Genomic DNA, 18666 nt, shown 5'->3' with positions numbered 1-18666 from the left:
CCCCACCCTTTCCCTTCGCCCTGGCTCGGCAGAAAAAAATGTGGAAGTCCTCTTAAATCTGTCAATTGTCAAACCATAGCATTTCCCTGTTTTCACATCCTCCTGCCTGCCGATGTGTCCCGCTAAGCTTCCGCGCATGGTCCGAATGTTCCCCCTGAAAACGATATCGAGCCGGCTTCTATTGTGCGGAAATTATATACATTTTTTTTCTTTCCTCGGTGTGGCAGTTTGTTTGTTTCTTTTTCATGCCAACTTCAGCTTCCATACCGTTCCTTACAGGTAGGAATCACTTAAAATGTGTAATTGAAACCATCGCTCTGTGAATGGGACTCGAGGATCAATTACCGATTTTTTACCGGCCCTTATTTGCCATCCCAACCCCTCCCGGTGTGATGCCAAATTGCAAGGTTATGTTTGTTTTGTGATGGAATTGTGTTGTGTAGCGAAAGTCCTCGTATCATTATGTAGGTTCTGTGGCTGTTATTTGCGCACAATCGATGGACGAGGAGCGACGAGAGGTCCTTTCGGTGCTCTGTTGTGTGCCATTATTACTCCCGGGCGGCAGGAGAGGAAATGAAAATTGTATCGTTTTATTATTGAATGAAGAAGGGATCCTCCACACTCAGTCACAGGGACCATTCAATCAATAATAATGATACAGTTTCAAGAGGCGCTTGGTTGTTCGAAGGATGGTGAGGAGCTGCAGGATGCAAATTGTCGCACGCATCGGTGAATTTCTGAAATCGAGACGAGGCCGTTGACAGATGCGAGGAAGCGGTTGACGCCGGAGAAACTAAGAGTGATAGTTTGGGATTAAGAGTGCGTGAACAATATTTGTTCTAGAGTGATACGAGACACAAGTGGGAGAATCCCATTGCCCTTTCACAAGATTTCAAATTTTTTACTCTTAACCATCTTGCATAAACACCTCAATTGTTTTATTGATGTTGAGCATGAATTCCAAATAAAATCAAAATTTACTAATAATTCATCAAAGCTTAGCTCATTTAGAAACGGGACAGTTCATTTTTGCGATAGCGGCGTTCCCATTGGTCGAGTATGCAAGCTTTTGGAAGTGTTTTGTTGTTTGTATTCAGTTCTGCTCGGTCTTTTTTTTTTCAAACGGTTTTATTTAATTTCTCCCGTTTGTATGTGCGTGGGTTTTTTTTTGTTATATCTGTATTATAGTGACTTTCAACTCATTTGGCTGGTTCGTCATTTTTACTTCCATTTTTGGAAGAATGTCGGGAGTGAGAATTGAACTCGTGACCTTTAGCGTGAGAGGCATGGATGTTACCACTACGCCAGATCCCCTCCACCGTATGTGCGTGGGTAATTTTGTTACTTTGTAACTTTATCTGTAGCGCTGTCCCACATTAATACAAATTTGACCCCCTCCCTGTAAACCGATTGATCTGAACTTTGGAACACAGCTTTATGTCTGCAGTCATTATAAAACTGTGTATTCCATGATCTTGAAAATCCAAGATGGCGGCCGCTACAAAATGTTTTTTTTTTACATATTTTCTCAAAGCCTCATCAATATGGGTCTCAAATGAAATAGTTTGACTAGTAGAACACATTTATTTTTGAGAAGTGCAAAATCGAGATGGCAACCGCTACAAATTGGTGGAATCAATATTTTCTCAAAACTTTAAAAATGAAAATTCTAGATGGCGACCATTACAAAATGGCGGATTTCATATTTTCTCAAAACTCCAGCAATATGGGTATCAAATGAAAGGGCTTAACTAGTAAAACATAGTTACAGCACGGACTCGAATATATACAGTCTCCGATTTCTTTTCTCTGTATATAATCGAGTCAAAAAAATAATATTTTTTTTATTTGTTTTTTATGCACATATTTTTCGTTTATAAAAATAAAAAACAAGTGTAATTTTTTATTCATCCTCTTAAAGTCAGAAAACACCTTTCTCATAGTAATTTTTCAATGCGTTATTGTTAATTTTACCCAAAAATTCAAAACAAACTTGATTGTTTCTATCAATCAAATTAAAGCTCTCAAACCACTCTACAATTTGTTCTTTGACGCCCAACTTCTATCTTTCTTAATTTCGCTGCAATATCTATATAAACAATTTCTGGTGAAAATTCAAGTAAAATCTTCAAAAATCGCGATTTTTACCCCACTGTACTTATAATAGTCACTTCACCTTAACGTTCAAAGGTTACATTTTCTCTTGAATCCATGAAAATACAAATTCAAGATGGCGGCCGCTACAAAATGGCGGATTACATATTTTCTCAAGACCCCATCAATATGGGTGTCAATTGAAAGGGCTTAACTAGTAGGACAAAGTTATTCCTGAAAATACAAATTCAGGAAGGCGGCTACATCATGAAAACATTCTAAAAAAATGAAGTATGAAAAAAAATCAAAAATTGTTGTATGGTTTCATTATAGAGAAATATACTAATGATACAGATAATGTACTAAAAACTAGAAAGTAAAATAAGTGAAAAAAAAAACTTTTTAAGTTAAACAGTTTTATTGTGATTAAACTTAATAATAAAACAGATAATGTACTAAAAACTAGAAAATAATTAGGCAAGTAGCAGTTAGTAGTTTTCACACTCATTCCTTCATTAATCTAGCGCATTGATGAGACTAAAATAAAATCGTGAGGCACGTCAGATTTCCATTATCCACAGTTAGTGATTTCATCATATGTCCCACGATTGGTACATGGACAATAACTTATTTTAACCCGTTGCGGTCGTTTGTCTGCTCAGCAACCATAGCAAGGAATCATAGTAGATACTTTATTCAACGATGTATTAGTTTATATTTTTTTTAAACGTATTTTAATGTCTATTGAACATTTTTACGAATGTATATGGAATTTCTATGCATAATAGGTAACGGTACTCGATATAAACAAAATATTATTACTGTGTAAAGATAAGAGGATCTTATTAAAGGTACATTAATTCCGACCGCAGAGGGTTTATATAACAATCGAACTTAAATGTTATATATTATTGTTTCATCATCGGAAATGTTACTCTATTAACAGCCGCAGAATGATCACCGATAGTTTGTTCTTTATCTTGTTCGGAACTTAGATTTTATATACTATCATGATTATGACAATTGCCGTTTTTATCTGTGACTTAAACTGACGATTACTCAGCCAGTTTGTTAGAGGCTACGGAAAAAACCAGGACATACGAAAAATTTTACGAATGTTCTTAATAAAATTTTCAAGACAGAAGTAGGGTAAGTTGGAAGGATTTGGACATACAGGCTCGAGGCTTTTTTTTGGTCTAAATGACTCCAGATGTCGCTGAATTACAAAAAGAAATGGGCAGACAACGTTGGAAGAAACAAGAGCTTGAAAACGCAACGCAGGCCATCAAGGATGGATCTCATGGATGGAACTCGTCTCAAAATGGTAATAGTGTAGTATACAACAAAAGTTATCTTAGAATAAAAAATGTACACGAATGAATGCGGCTCTGTTAGAGCTGAATTGCTAAAAATGAGCCCAATAAAATAAATTGTTGGGATAAAAAAATCAAGGATGGATTTTCTTTGACCAAGCATCGAAAGTGTTTGAAAAAGCTCGAACGAAAGAGATAAGATCCATGTAGGATTTGAGATGGTCGGGGTTCTGCCAAAACGAACCAAGCGCCAAAAACATTATTTTGAGATATTTCAATTTGCAGATTGAGCTCCCACTAACTGACTTAATCAAATCATTTTACAGTTGATAGATTATTATTTTCTGCATCCAGTAATGTAAGTAACTCAATTTCGAAAAAATGGCGTTTAGTTCGTTTTGGCAGAAACCCGACCAAATGGTCTCAATGCAATTTTTTTGGTGTAGAATCTGGCCAAGACACCTGGCACCGATCGATCGAGACTTTCGCATTTTACACGATTTTAGATGAACACAATGAATCCTTTGATCGACATTATATATAATTTTGATTCGATCTCACTTGAGGGGCTTAGAATGCAAGGGGTGTTAGTGACTTAATCGATTTCTCTTCATCAACATTTTCTTTATTTAATAACTCAATTGCAAAAACGTTCCAATTTAAGTTTGCTATAGAATCTGATAGGTGAGGTTCTGACCTAGCTTCCACATTGTCAAATACAGCTGGGAATGTATTTGAGGCTAAGCTATGACCAAAACAGAGAGTCGATGTAGAGAAATCGATCAAATCACTTACACCCCTTTCATTCCAAGCCCCTCACTTCATATGTGGCTTAGAAAATGCCAAGCTATGCGATTTAATGTTTGCTGGGACATCACGCTGGAGTGGTTTGGAATACTTTTCGTGACGTGACAACAACTTCTTGAGATAGTTTAGGACCGATTTTGACTATACTTTGTGGTGTGTTAACCTTATTGTTTGCTAAGAGAAACTCAAGTACAAAAATGTTTGAACTTAAGTTCATCTGATAGACTAAAAAAACTCTATTTTCGTGACGTGACAACGCTTCAAAATAACAAATTTTCGAAATGCTTGTTCCTTATTAATTACAAGATGAAACCTAGGTCTACCCAAGGCTCTTCAAACAAGTATTTAATTATCCATTCAATGGTATATAGACATTGTAGTTTGGTTAAGCAAGTGCAGAGATGACCATAAAATAGAGAAAACTTAAAATATTTCAAATACAATTATGTAGTTACTCTTACTCTTTAAACTCTCAAAGGTTGGTGCATAAAAATTAAATTCGATTCAAAGAATTTGAGCTTGTGCTTGAGCTTGGGTAGACTGTACACTTCGTAGTTGCTCTCCGTGATTGACCTGAACCAGCGAAATTACATAAAGAACAAACAGAATGACGCTTGGGAGTAGCAAATGATTCTCATTGTGCAAGTTTCGGTGATTCGAGCTTTAAATAGTCAATAACGACGCCGGCCACGTCCTTGCAGTCACCAGAGGAAGGAAAGGAATGTTAGTATAACGGGGTTTCCTAGCGTTTATCAAGGAAGGGTTAGATGTTAGTGGAAGGAGGTGAAAATCAGGATTCACTGTGGTAGGTGATGTGATTCTGTGAGCGCGGTTCTCAATCACTCATTGCCCCGCGACCCCCGACGATATTTTTTTTAGTTTATTGTGGTGAAACATCCACTTTTTCGAATATGTTTTCACATATTTGAACACCAGACGGAGGAACATATCCATAGTTAAATTCGATTTATGTTATAACTAGAGCATATTCAGATAATGTTTTCAAATTTCCTCCTAAATCTTGATTTGGAAGGTTCTTTGGTGCACAACCTCGTGGAACGGGTTAACTACCGATGGAAAGTTGAAGAACGAATACTGCACTAATAAAGCAGACATTTCAGCTGGTTGTTTTCAACAGTAAAAATCCAATGTAATAAAACATTCATACTTATCAGCTCAGTTATCTAGGATATACCAGGTGCATGCATTGGGACTGCAAAGGGTCAGATTTAGTGGCACAAACTTTACATCGTGCCATTCTCTCTCAATTTATTCAATAAAATCCGCGATTTTACTCCACAAAAAATCCACACTCCGCGATAAGATTAGCCGACACACGCATCAATTTGCTAACGTAATAAACGCAGCTCAGCACAGCAGAAAAAAATGACAAACGCGACGACGGCTGGCTTCGATTAAGATCTCTCGAATTCTAAGAACCAGAGCTCGCCTAATTAGGGGAATGTAGTCGCAGCAGCACTTAGCAGCACTCCAATTGAGAGCCGAGAAGAGCGAAAAATCAAATGATGAACTATAGTTGGCTGACACCGGCCAGCCACCAACGAAGATTCTGGATACCAAACGGGGGCCACTTGAGCCAACCGTTATGACAGTCGACTTAACGCATCCGAGTCGCTGGTAAATCGAGCGTAACGCATGCGGTGTTACGATCTGTCGTCGGCCACGCGTCGGCTCCTTCCGAGAACATGTGCTCAGCAGTCGATGCGTTCCTCCGTTCCTCCATAGCGTTTCAATGACCTATTTGTTTAGTCGTTCGCTATTTACCTCACACATTATTTCGGAGGGCACTCATTTGGTGTCAATTTCTCATTAGCTATTTCCCCTTTACCTCTTTTCGATAGGTAAATCGACCGTTGACGATGAAAAAGGAAGGCATTCAAACGCGAAATCGGAAGCTGTCATCGAAGTCAAAAAAGAAGAAAGGATTCACCGGGTCGTGTCTTCCTCTGGGTAATCACCTGGGGGACCTGATGAAACCGTTGGACCACAACAAGTCATTCCCGGGAACTTTTCCCGGTTCGATGGGTTAGTTGATGCTGCAAGGTCGACATATCGAGTGAAGTACTGATCCTGTTCGAACATTTTACAGGCCAACACAGCCACCTGTCGGGAGGGTTGCATCCGGCCCACACGCATATGCACGGCGGCTGGTACACCACCGGGATGGGAGCTCTCGGGACGTCCGGCGGCCTGCAGGGTGGATTCGGCGGTGCCGGGTCGCTTGGCGGTGGCGTTGTACCTCACACGCAGTCCTATCACCTGGGTTTGAATTCGATGGTAAGTCGATGGAAAGCATGCACTAGCAATCACTGGAGTTAATGTGCTCTTATTCGTATCCATTCGGCAGAGCTGGCGCTCGGAGTACACGTGATGGAGTAGTAGCAACTTCAACACAAATCTGTTCGAATTTAGTACGTCTCCAAAGCTGCAGCATCAGCACCAGCAACAGCTGCAGCAGCAACATCCACAGCATCACCACCATCACCATAGCGCACTGCTCGATCATCAGCATCACTATCATCATCACCATCATCACGTTTCTTCGCTGGGTAGCAGCGGTGACGGCAGCAGCAGCCAGGATCTTGAGCTGCAGTGTCAGCAGCAACCATTTCAATCGTCCCAACTGCATCAGCATCCGCTGCATCGAGTGGCAGGTCAAGTACAAATCTAAAGTGGTACGTGGTGAAGCTCTTGACGCTTGTGGGCTGGTGCTCGAGGAGCGAGGCCAGGTGAAAGTCTAGCAACGCTTCCGTTTCCTCATTGGAAGTGAATTGAATTACATGAAATTGAAGCTGGAAATATTTACACTCGATGACTCTTCGTTGATAATTTATTTTGTGTGAGCCTGTCGCATCTGCAAACTTTTTCAGAAAATAAAACGAGTAGTTTGGATATGTTCAACCAATTTCAACGTTCACAACTTAAATACAAGGTTTGTCAATGAGGTGATGAAACTGATTTTCTGCAGACTGTTTTGCTACAGCAACAGCGTTTCGAGTTGCACGTGTCAAAGTTTGTGATTGCGAATTTAGTTTGAGAACTTTGGTGCGGCAAGTAGGTTTAATCGACCCAGAGATCAAATGTCAATGGCGATGGCACTCACATATCGAAATCGCGAATCAGCTGCAAAGGAGACATCCAGAGGTACTTCGGAGGATGATGGCTGCATTCAAAACGAGTCTTCTTCATAGGTAATCACACTTTAGATGACAACTGTTTTTCTAAATAAACGTCTAATTTAGACTTGTCGACAGATAATCGTAATATTAGAAATATTTTCATGTTGTGAAATTTAATTAATGAAAGCATTCCAATACAGGGTGATTGATTTGAAGTGTTAACAATGTTGTGTCGATTCTTCCGTCGCATGGGGTCGTTTTTGACGAAAATAGCTGACCCGGCAAACTTTGTCCCGCCCAAAATGTATTTTTCTTACTAAGCGATCGTTCATGGGTCTAATCGCCGAACTGTTCATTGATTGATCTTCTAATTGACCATTTACAATTTTCTATTAAGTTCGTACATCCTTCAGCTAAAACTCGTCATTATAATATAACATTATTTTCAGATACAGTTGTCGCTCGATATTCTTCAATCACTTCCAAATAACGTATGTTTCTCCGTTACATGAAATACATGTTTGATACAGGAAACATAATAAAAGAAAGATAGCTTAAATCGGACGATTCCTTTTACGAGTTTTGCGCTTACATTTGGCGATCTTTTTTTTTTCTTTATGTATACAGCCATTCTATGCCAAACCGATATAGCGGTTCTCAAATTTTCGTCAAAAGTGGTAGTTTTGTTCTTTATCGCAAATTATGAGACCCGTATTTTTAAATTTTTTTGTTAGGGTGACCATTTCCATTTAAGGGTGGTTCAAAAAAAACATTTTTTCGCAGTTTTGCCAAAAATGACTTTTTCCGAAAATTTATAACTTTTGAACTACTTGACCGATTGATTTTGAAAAAATACAATACCTGCAGAAAATTTGAATTCTGCTGTCGTTATTATTGATTGTATTCGTTTTTTATTGTTTTCATAACCTTGGGACCAAAGGCGTTATAATTTTCCATATTTTTTCTGGAAAGCTGAGGATTTTTCACACAACATATCTCGAAACCAGGGAAGCGTTTTTTTCGTTTTTGGGTTATAATTTTAGTCGATGTTAGTCGATGGTCCAAAAAAAATTTTTTTTCTCATTTTTTCTACTACAAAAAATCATAACTTTTGATCTAGAAACGTTTCGTGCCCCCTAAAATTTTCACATGCCAAATTTGGCTCTATTTGCTTGATTAGTTTCTGAGTTATGCAGAAATTTGTGTTTCATTTGTATGACAGCCCACCCTTAGAGAGCGGGAGGAGTGTCTAACCACCATAGAAACATTTATTGCATCCTACAACCTCCACATGCCAAACTTGGTTTCGTTTGCTTGATTAGTTCTCGTGTAATTCAGAAATTTGTGTTTCATTTGTATGGCCGCCCCCCCTTTAGAGAGGGGGGGAGAGTCTAACCATCATAGAAACATTTATTGCACCCTAAAACCACCATATGCCGAATTTGGTTTCATTCGCTTGATTAATTCTCGAGTAATGCATAAATTTGTGTTTCTTTTGTATGGCAGTCACCTACCCCCCCTTTCACCCCCCCCCCTCCCCTCTTAGAGAAGAGGGAGGGGTATCTAACCACCGTAAAAACATGTATTGCACCCTAAAACCTTCACATGCAAAATTTGGTTTCATTTGCTTGATTAATTCTTGAGTAATGCAGAAATTTGCGTTTCATTTGTATGGCAGCCCCCCTTAGAGAGGGGGGTGGAGAGTCTAACCACCATAGAAACATTTTTTGCACCCTTAAACCTCAATAGGCCTAATTTGGTTTCATTTGCTTGAATAATTCTCGAGTAATGCAGAAATTTGTGTTTAATTTGTTTGGCAGCCCCCCCTTAGAGAGGGGGGAGCGGTCTCAAACTATCACGAAAACTACCATAGAAAATACGTTTCCCCCCCCCCCCTAAAACCTCCGCTTTCCAAATGTGGTTCGATTTGATTGAGTAGCTCTCGAGTTACGCAGAAATTTGTGTTTGTCATATGTATGGGGAAGGTAGAGAGGGGGGGATCTCGAATCATCATAGAAACCTTCCCCGGCCCCAAAAACCCATCTATACAAACATTCCCAAGTCCATAAGCATCAGCCAAAAAGACAGACAGACAGAAATCCATTTTTATATGTAGGGTAACAAGGGGTGATTTGGTCATATGGGGTGATTTGGACCACTCCTTTATCTCAAAAATTACGGCTCAACTTGGATTTTTTATAATGTCATTTCCTTCTATTGTTGAACCGTATGTACCTCAAGTAAAAAACCTTTGGTAAAACTTCACAAGTAGAGGGAAACGGTTGCATAAACACAGCAAGCACTTTGATCGTCAAAAAATGTGAGTTTTCCGATAGTAGTTTTAAGGTTTTTCCCGTTTATTAAACAAAATTTTCATGTATTGTGCAGTACAGTTCTGTTCGCCTACAGAAGAGGAACAATTTGATGTAGCGAAACTGTAAGTTTGATAAAAATAAATGAAATTAATAGCATTTTAATTTTTGCGTGTTGTGTGGGGTGACATGAACACGTTTCTGCGGGGTGAATTGGTCCTACAGGTTGGAGACTTTTCTTTGGTCTAATTGATTCCAGATGCCGCTGAATTACAAAAAGAGGATGGACAGACAACGTTGGAAGAAGGAGGAGCTTGAAAGAGCAACGCAGGCCATCAAGAACGGATTTTTTTTTGACCAAGCATCGACAGTGTTTGAAAATGCTCGAACACAGTGAAAAGATCCATGCAGAATTCGAGATGGTGTCAATCCTTTTCTGTTCTGGAATCTGGCCAAGACACCTGGTGTCGATCTCAAAACATTGTTCTGATTGTAACATTATCCGGTCCAAATCACCCCGCATCAAATTTTAATGTTCAAAAAACATCTCTTTTATTTTATGATATATTTGGCAGATTTAAGCTTTATATAATGATTAAACATTATGTATCGAAAGAAAACAAGTGTAGCTCAGTATACAATGTGACATTTTTTATTTGGACCGTATTGGTTTGGAATTAAACAGCCGAAAGACGTCAGGAGGAGGCGTTGCTATCGCAGTTCGCCGAAACTGGAAGGCGCTGATGCTCGACAACAATAACTGGACTGGTGTGGAACAAGTCTGGATTTCCCTGGCATTATGTGACCGTGAGCTGTACCTTTATGCCGTCTTCATTCCTCCGGACCGTATTCGAGACACAGCCCTGATTGAAGAGCATTCCCATGCAGTATCCTCAGTACTATCGAGCATTTCCACTTGCGACGAAATTGTTATCCTCGGCGATTTAAATCTACCTGGAATCAAATGGCGTCCACTTGGCGATGGTTTTCTGTACGCTGATCCATCGCTAACGACCCATCCCGCCATCATCTCTAATTTGCTTGATACGTATAGCGCAGCCACACTTCGTCAAATTAATAACATCGAAAATGAGAACGGTCGCATGTTGGACCTCTGTTTCGTTTCACAACATGATCATGCCCCAGTCATATCCGGGGCTCCCGCGCCACTTGTGAAACACGTCCTTCATCATCCTCCTGCTGCTGCTGTTTATCCCTCATCATCCTCCTCTGTTGCTATCCCTTAACACGAAGACACTCACTACTTTCGAATCAACTACTGTTCCCGTCAACTATAATTTCTTCAAAGCTGACATCGTAAGCATGTGTGCAGTATTATCGAGTGTTGATTGGAATACTGTTCTTGACAAGGATGATATTGACCTCACAGTGCAGACATATTCACATATTCTCGGTTATGTGATCGACAGGTATGTTCCGAAACAGTATTCTCCCGATAATCGAGTTCCGTGGATGACAAATGAGCTTAGAAAAATGAAGACCTTAAAGAAGGAAGCACTCAGTCAGTATACCAGGGCTAGAACACGTCGCTCGGCGAATCACGTTGTGTTATCGCTTAGAGAACACTACCGTAGACTGAACCAAATTTATAAGTTAAAAAGAAGACGCAGCTTTATCAAACATCAGACTCGCATCCAGCAAAAGCTGAAATCAAACCCGAAAGCCTTCTGGAAATATGTCAACGATCAACGAAAGGAAAGCGACATGCCCTCATCAATGTTCTACAAAGATGAAGTTGCGACTGATACTGAAGAGATTCGACGACTTTTCGCACTTTCGCAAATTCTCGGGAATGTTTGATAATGCCACGCTATCACCCGAAGAAGTATCGACAGCCGCCAGAAATGTTCCGGTTAATGAGATTTTGTTGAGCCGAATTCTCGTAAACGATGAGTCTATCCTCAAGTCTGTGGCCAAATTGAATTCATCAATGTCAGCGGGCCCCGATGGGATACCCTCATTCATACTAAAGAAGTGTGCCCAACCGCTGCTCGCCCCGCTCCGCCACTTGTTTGGCCTTTCGTTGTCTAGTGGAAAATTCCCGATCCTTTGAAAAACTGCGTATATGTTCCCGGTACACAAGAAAGGAGACAAATAGAATATTGACAACTACAAGGGAATTTCCAGCCTATGCTCCACGTCAAAAATGTTTGAACTCGTAGTCCTGCCGTCTATGTTGTTCCATTTTAAGGAACTAATCAGCAACGATCAGCATGGATGCATGCCCGGACGCTCAACAACAACGAACCTGCTTGTCTTCACATCACATGTCATCGATGGCTTCTCGGAGGGATGCCAGACTGACGCCATCTATACCGACTTGACAGCTGGCATCGACAAGCTGAACCACGCAATCGCAGTGGCCAAGCTGGAACGCATGGGAGTCTGCGGTAGTCTGCTGCAATGGTTCCAATCTTACCTGACTGGCAGAACAAACTGCGTGAAGATTGGTGATCGTCTATCCTCATGTATTGCATCGTTTTCCGGAATACCACAGGGCAGCCATCTCGGTCCACTTGTTTTTTTATGTCACTTCAACGATTGCAATAATCTACTAGAGAGTCCCCGATTACTTTACGCTGATGACATGAAAATCTTCTGCCACATCAGATCGATTGACGATGCCATGTTCCTCCAAAGGCAACTGGACTTCTTTGCAGCTTGGTGTGAAACGAATAGGATGGTACTGAATCCCAATAAATGCTCAGTCGTGTCGTTTGCAAGAAAACGGAATCCTATCTCCTCCGATTACCGGCTGTCAAACGTGGTTCTACCTCGCGTGAAGTGCGTTAACGACCTTGGTGTGCTCCTGGATGCAAAACTTACATACAAGGATCACATCGCATATATTGTCAACAAGGCATCTAGAGAACTTGGTTTTATCTTTCGAACGACGAAATCATTTACAGACATTTACTGTCTGAAGGCTGTTTATTGTCGTTCGCTACATACTGGAGTATTGCTCTGCCGTCTGGAACCCGTACTACCAGAACAGTGTGTACCGCATTGAAAACGTGCAACGACCGTTTTCCGTTTCGCTTTGCGTCTACTGCCGTGGCGAGATCCGTATAGCCTTCCCAGCTATGAAAGCCGCTGTCAGCTAATCAATTTAGACACTCGGACACTCGGGCGTCGGAACACTGCCCGAGCCATGGTGATATCTGACGTTTTAACCTCACGAATCGACTGTCCTGCCATTCCCCAAAGGATCAATCTTCTGGCTCGGCCAAGGCAGCTTCGGAATGCTGCACTTCTCTGGTTTCCCACCCGGCGAACTAACTACGGTGCTTACGGTGCTGTTACAGGTCTGCTGCGCATTTTCAACCGTGTAGTCTCTATGTTTGACTTTAACCTGTCCCGTATTTGTATTAGGCGTAAATTTTTAATGTTTTTAGACCTTGACTTTGGACAACTTACTAGGCAATGCAAATTTTTAATGTAATTTTGTAATTTAATGCAATATTTATGTAAAGTTAATTTAGATACTAAGACTACCATTGGGGTTTCTAGTCTGTTGGTAATAAATAAACAAATAAATAAATAAAAAAAATATTAGGCGATTTGCTTAGGTGGTCCAAATTCCCCCCCCTTTTCCCCTACACTGTTTGACACTAAACTAAATTGGCACAATAGTAACTATCAGTCACATTAATTCAACATGCAAAAAATGTCATGGTTTTGGCACAATAGTGAATGTAAAGAAAAAGTCTCCGGATAAAAAATTCAGAAGCATCACTGTATCTCGTTGTCCAATTGTTGATTTAAACAAGTAAGGTGTCGAGACCACAGGTATGGCCAAACACTCGAAGAAACTCCATTCAGCTCCGTTCATACCTGACCTTCACAACTGGGTTAAACCCAAATAGCCTTGCGTTTGCAAATCGGTATTGCTCGTAAACCTTGGTGCGATGCATTCAAACCATTTATAACCATCGCCAAAATAGATAAATTCTCACCCAAAACTGGGCGGCAAAATGATAAATGGAGACACCGTCACTATGTGTGTGTGTGTGCAAAAGCAGGCTCGCACAAAGTAGCTAAACACCTTTCCGTCCTAAACTTGAACCTCAGCACCCTCAACACCGCGCACCACGACCACGATCCGCAATCTCCGTCGACCGGTTCCTGGACCGGACGCGGCGGAGCGGCACAACAACCGGCGGAGATGGGGCGTCGTTACAAGCGATGCTTGATAATTTATGAGCTAATCCGATAGATAGCAATCGCTATAATAAACACCCGCGGATAATGAAACCGACATTGAATGATCGAATTTATCATGACAAAACACAACGTTGGGGACACGGGGAATGAAGATGATGTATTGGAAATAGCAAAAGCCCGCGTCAAATCATTCGAACATTTTGTGAAAGTGTGTGCGGGTGTATTTTTTTTTGTTTAATATATTTTCAATGTAAATAAGCATGCTAGGGTCAGACGAGATTCGTCGAATGAATGAAATTTTCCGCGTAGACTTGAACGCAAAATTGTGATGAAACCATAGTAGAATTTGGAACAGCATGATTTCAGTCCAGTTGACACATGAATTGAACGCGAGCAAAGAATGTGCAATGTTTTCTTGTAATATTTTAATTTTCTAAGCTAAGATTTGTTGATATTGTGGATTATGAACACACGAACAATGGTGAATTGGCTAGCGATGTAAGAGAAAACTTCCTGTTTTTGGGAGCAAACACTTTTATACACTTCAGTATTGTATCGCAGTTTTTGCTCAGTTTGAAAAACAGTGGAGATAAAAAACTGATGCCATATAAATAAGTAGACTGCAAAAAGAATTGAATGTTTTATATCCACACACCAATAAAAGAGCGACCACTAACAATTTTCGGCTAGCGAAAGGCAAAATTACCAGCAGAACAAGTAATTTACATATGGAAATTCAACACAGGCGAAAAAAAACAAGAAATCCATTTCTGAACGCAAGAGGGTTTTTTTCTAGGGCAAATTGATGTAAATATTAGTTTCTAAGAAACAATAACTGATGTAAAGTAACTCGATGATAAGTGAAACATCTGCATGTGAAGAATTAACATCGCCGCGAAGGAGGGGAGCGTGGAAATTGCGAAGCAAAAAGTTAATGATCGGTTCGTTGACTTTGCCCCGCTCTGTCGACAGCGAGGCGAAAATTAAAGCAAAAGGCAACACTTTTGCAACAGCAGAAAAAAAAACACTGGCTGAAAGTATTATAAACCCAAATGAAGGTATCATTTAAACGTCTTGATGTGTTGATGATATAGTATTACTATACATTGTAATAAAATTACTACCGTATAAGGTTGCAACCCAGAACAGAAGTCTATATATATATTATAAATGTGTAAATTATGACTAACTGTAAGAGTCAAGAAAACAGAACCCGGAACACTATAAAGTATTGTAATTACATTGTACCACTGTGAGCGGAAAAAAATAACACTTGTGAAAAAAAAACAATGATTAAAATACTGTGAAAATGAACGTGCGTTTAATTGTTAGATTATCACATTCGCTTTAATTTTTCATGTTTCATTGCCTTCTTTGTGTACCTGCCTAATAATCTGTATTTTTACCATGATGTTTGTTTGTTTTAATATTCTGAATTCTCAAAAATTGCACAAAAGTTTAGCATTCGAATCCCAATTTTCTGAACATTAATGACTTCCGACTTCGAAGAAAGAGTCTAGATTCTAAATGAACAATCGAGGTAAGGATTTTGTGGTTAGGTTGCGTCAAAATGTGATGGGAGCCTCAGGTTCGAATGCTGATCTGGCTGAGGTTTTTCCTTCAGAGCAATTTTTTTCGACGGACACCGGCAAACGATTATCTCTGCTATTCAAATAATAATAAAAACATTTTTCATCGCTAAAAACCTTCACATGCCAAATTTGTCTCCATTTGCTTAATTAGCTCTCAAGTTATGCAGAAATTTGTGTTTCATTTGCATGGTAGCCCTCCTTAGCCCCCCACTTCAAACTCTGATATTCAAACTATAACCAAAGCGGACTATAAAAGAGTTTGGATTCGAATGCTGATTTGAGGTTGCAAATTTCAGCTCTCGGTTTCTGTTGTTTGCAACACTGTAATACCTGTTTAATACCAGAAAGTATGAACATAAAAAAGATACTTTGAACTTTAAATTTAAACTATTCACACGAGCGCAAATCGGTAGCTCGAAATAAAAATGCAGCATTCATTCAACGGACAATGGATAGAGAAAATATTGCAGTTTAAGCTCCGCCGTATTCTATTCATTGATAATAAACATGCCATTCGCGATTTGAAATTACAGTATTCAAAATTGGTTAGTCATCTAGCCATCGACCAGACGATTGCAAGGTTTTCGAAATGACCTTTATCAAGACCAAGTGTTTAATTTACTTTTCCAGATTGGTATTTTTCAAGGCTAAAGGTGATTTAATAAAAAAATTCTAAATATCATCATCACTATCATCATTCAAGTCGTCTCACTCCAGATATCGGACAGCAGTCTTTCTTGATGCTGAAGTCACACACAGCGGTTTTTCTCGATTGTATGGAAGAATGAAAGACAGATATCGCAATTTTGCGGGAGTACCGCGTCGATTCGTATGCCGTCTGGTGAAAAGTGCCTCTGTCCCGGATTACGTTTGGTGTGCAATGATGTGACCGTTGATAACTCTTTGAGCTTGAACTTGAGTAGACTGTACATTTCGTAGTTGCTCTCCGTGATTGACCTGAACCAGCAAAATTGCACAAAAAACACACTGAATGACGCTTGGGAGTATCAAATCATTCTCATTGTGCATTTTTCGGTGGTTCGAGCTTTAAATAGTCAATAACGACCCCGGCCACGTCCTTACAGTCACCAGAGGAAAGGAAGGAATGTTAGTATGATATTCGCCGCCCGAAGGCCAGAAGGGTCACCTGGTTCCCTAGTGATTATCATGGGAGGGATAGTTGTTAGTGGGAAGGGAAATCAGGATTGCCGGTGATATGATTATGTTAACGCGGACTCGAAACGACACGACGAAACATGGGTCCTAAAATCGAATGCTTCTAATAACAATGGCGAAGGTTATCAACAGGCCACCTGAGAAGGTAACCGAAAGAACTCTACATTGACTCGAATCGACGACTTATCATATGATTTTTGACAGCGATTTTTCATGAAAAATAACACATTTTTAGGAGGCGATCTGGCGTAGTGGTAACATCCATGCCTCTCACGCTAAAGGTCACGAGTTCAATTCTCACTCCCGACATTCTTCCAAAAATGGAAGTAAAAGTGACGAACCAGCCAAATGAGTTGAAAATCACTATAATACAGATATAAAAAAAAAACACACACATTTTTAACAAAAATCTCAGCAGAGTTTCAGAGTTGAGATGAGGATAGGCTGGCTACCCGATGTTGATGAAGAGATAAGATCGAATATAGCCAAGATGCTTGATCTATACTGATCGATGGTTTATTTGAGACTGAACTGTTCTGAACATTCCGTGCCCTATTTATATGATTGACTCCCATAGTCATTTGATAAGCTAATTGTTGTTTGGGTTGCGTCAGGAATATTCGCCATAAACAATTACTCTTTGTATAGCGAATCCGTTTTCCACCTGTTCCTATCCCATGACAATTCGCTGGTTATTGTTTGTTTGTTGTGATTGTTTACATGTTGTTTTGTTGAGCTGAATTGTGAGTGGTAAGTAGTGTGTGTTACGTATTGTGGTGATAATAATGTTTAATCCTTTTGCAGGTAATTTTTGCTGGATTAAGAGGTTATTGAATAATATTCCCATGTATATCTGCTCTATTTTTTTTTTGTTTACAGGTGCTGATTCAGGCTGATATCAAAATGTTTTTATAGTGTTCTTAGCGTAGTTATTTGTGTGGCATTTTCATTATAAAAACAATTAAAAAAATTCGCTGAAACAAAATTTATTTTTAATATTTAAATTTATTTTTCTCGAAAGCCTATTTTTTCAAATTCTCAAAAAATTATACGAATAGCCCTTACAATTTCCAACAAGTCGTCCATACATCGGAAAATAGGCACTTTTACAGGGAAAAAGTTTTTCCAACAACAACTTTTTCATGTTTTCTTCGAAAAAATAACCACTAATCCTAATTTCGTTTAAAGTCAAGATAGCGATATAGTGTACTCGACAAAGTTTCAGATATTATTAAAATATGAACTTTCATCGAAGACCACAACTTTCTATCTTTTATAGTTTCTGGAATATAGGACCCTGGGAAAATAATGTTTTATTCGTAACATTTTTGTGTGTAAAAAATCGCGTTTGACATGTTCTAAATAAAAAAAAAAGTTAGCAGAACATGTAAATCGCGATAATATACATACAAATGTTACGAATTCTACATTAATAGTATTTTTTCAAAGAAAAACATTGTTCAAAAACTTTTTCCCTGTAAATGTGCCCATCTTCCGATGTATGGGTGACTTGTTGGAAATTGTATACGCTATTCATATCTATTTTTTCAGAATTAAAAAAAATATGTTTTCAAAGAAAATGAAAATTTTAATTTTCAAAATATTTTTTTAATGATTTTTTTTTCCAAATTTTTTTTTTATATTTTTTCGTGAAAACTTGAATAATAACCTTGAATAAGTCACCCATGCATCGGAAGATGGACACTTTAACAGGGAATAAGTTTTTCTATCTGTTTTTTTTAAATATTACTATTAATGTTTAATTCGATTTACATGCTCTGCCAACTTTTTTTCTATTCAGGAGCATGTCAAGAACATTTAATACACGATAATTTACACACAAAAATGTATCGAGTAAAACATTATTTATTTCAAGGATCTTCCTCTATTCCAGAAACTATAAAAGATAGCAAGTTGACGTCTTCCACGAAAGTTCATCTTTAAATAGGATCTAAAACTTTGTCGAATATACTATATCGCTATCTTGACTTTCTACAAAATTAGAATTCGTTGTAATTTTTTCTCGAAGAAAGCATAAAAAAGTTGT

General features: G+C 39.0%; 1 protein-coding gene across 3 annotated transcripts in view; it reads left to right on the top strand.

Moving 5' to 3' along the window:
• The window catches only part of LOC129764227 (GATA-binding factor C), a 482359-nt gene extending 467207 nt beyond the window's left edge, over positions 1-15152 (top strand). For all 3 annotated transcript variants that reach the window (XM_055763118.1, XM_055763109.1, XM_055763098.1), the window contains exons 6-8: positions 6077-6260; positions 6325-6512; positions 6583-15152. In XM_055763118.1, coding sequence (XP_055619093.1) covers positions 6077-6260; positions 6325-6512; positions 6583-6606 — 396 coding nt within the window. In that variant the 3' untranslated portion in view covers positions 6607-15152. The remainder of the gene's footprint in view (positions 1-6076; positions 6261-6324; positions 6513-6582) is intronic.
• Positions 15153-18666: the final 3514 nt, after the last annotated feature.

This window comes from Toxorhynchites rutilus, chromosome 1 (genome assembly GCF_029784135.1).
Source record: "Toxorhynchites rutilus septentrionalis strain SRP chromosome 1, ASM2978413v1, whole genome shotgun sequence".
NCBI lineage: Eukaryota > Metazoa > Arthropoda > Insecta > Diptera > Culicidae > Toxorhynchites > Toxorhynchites rutilus.
The sequence above is the reverse complement of the archived record's forward strand: the minus strand, read 5'-3'. Positions and strand labels throughout refer to the sequence as shown.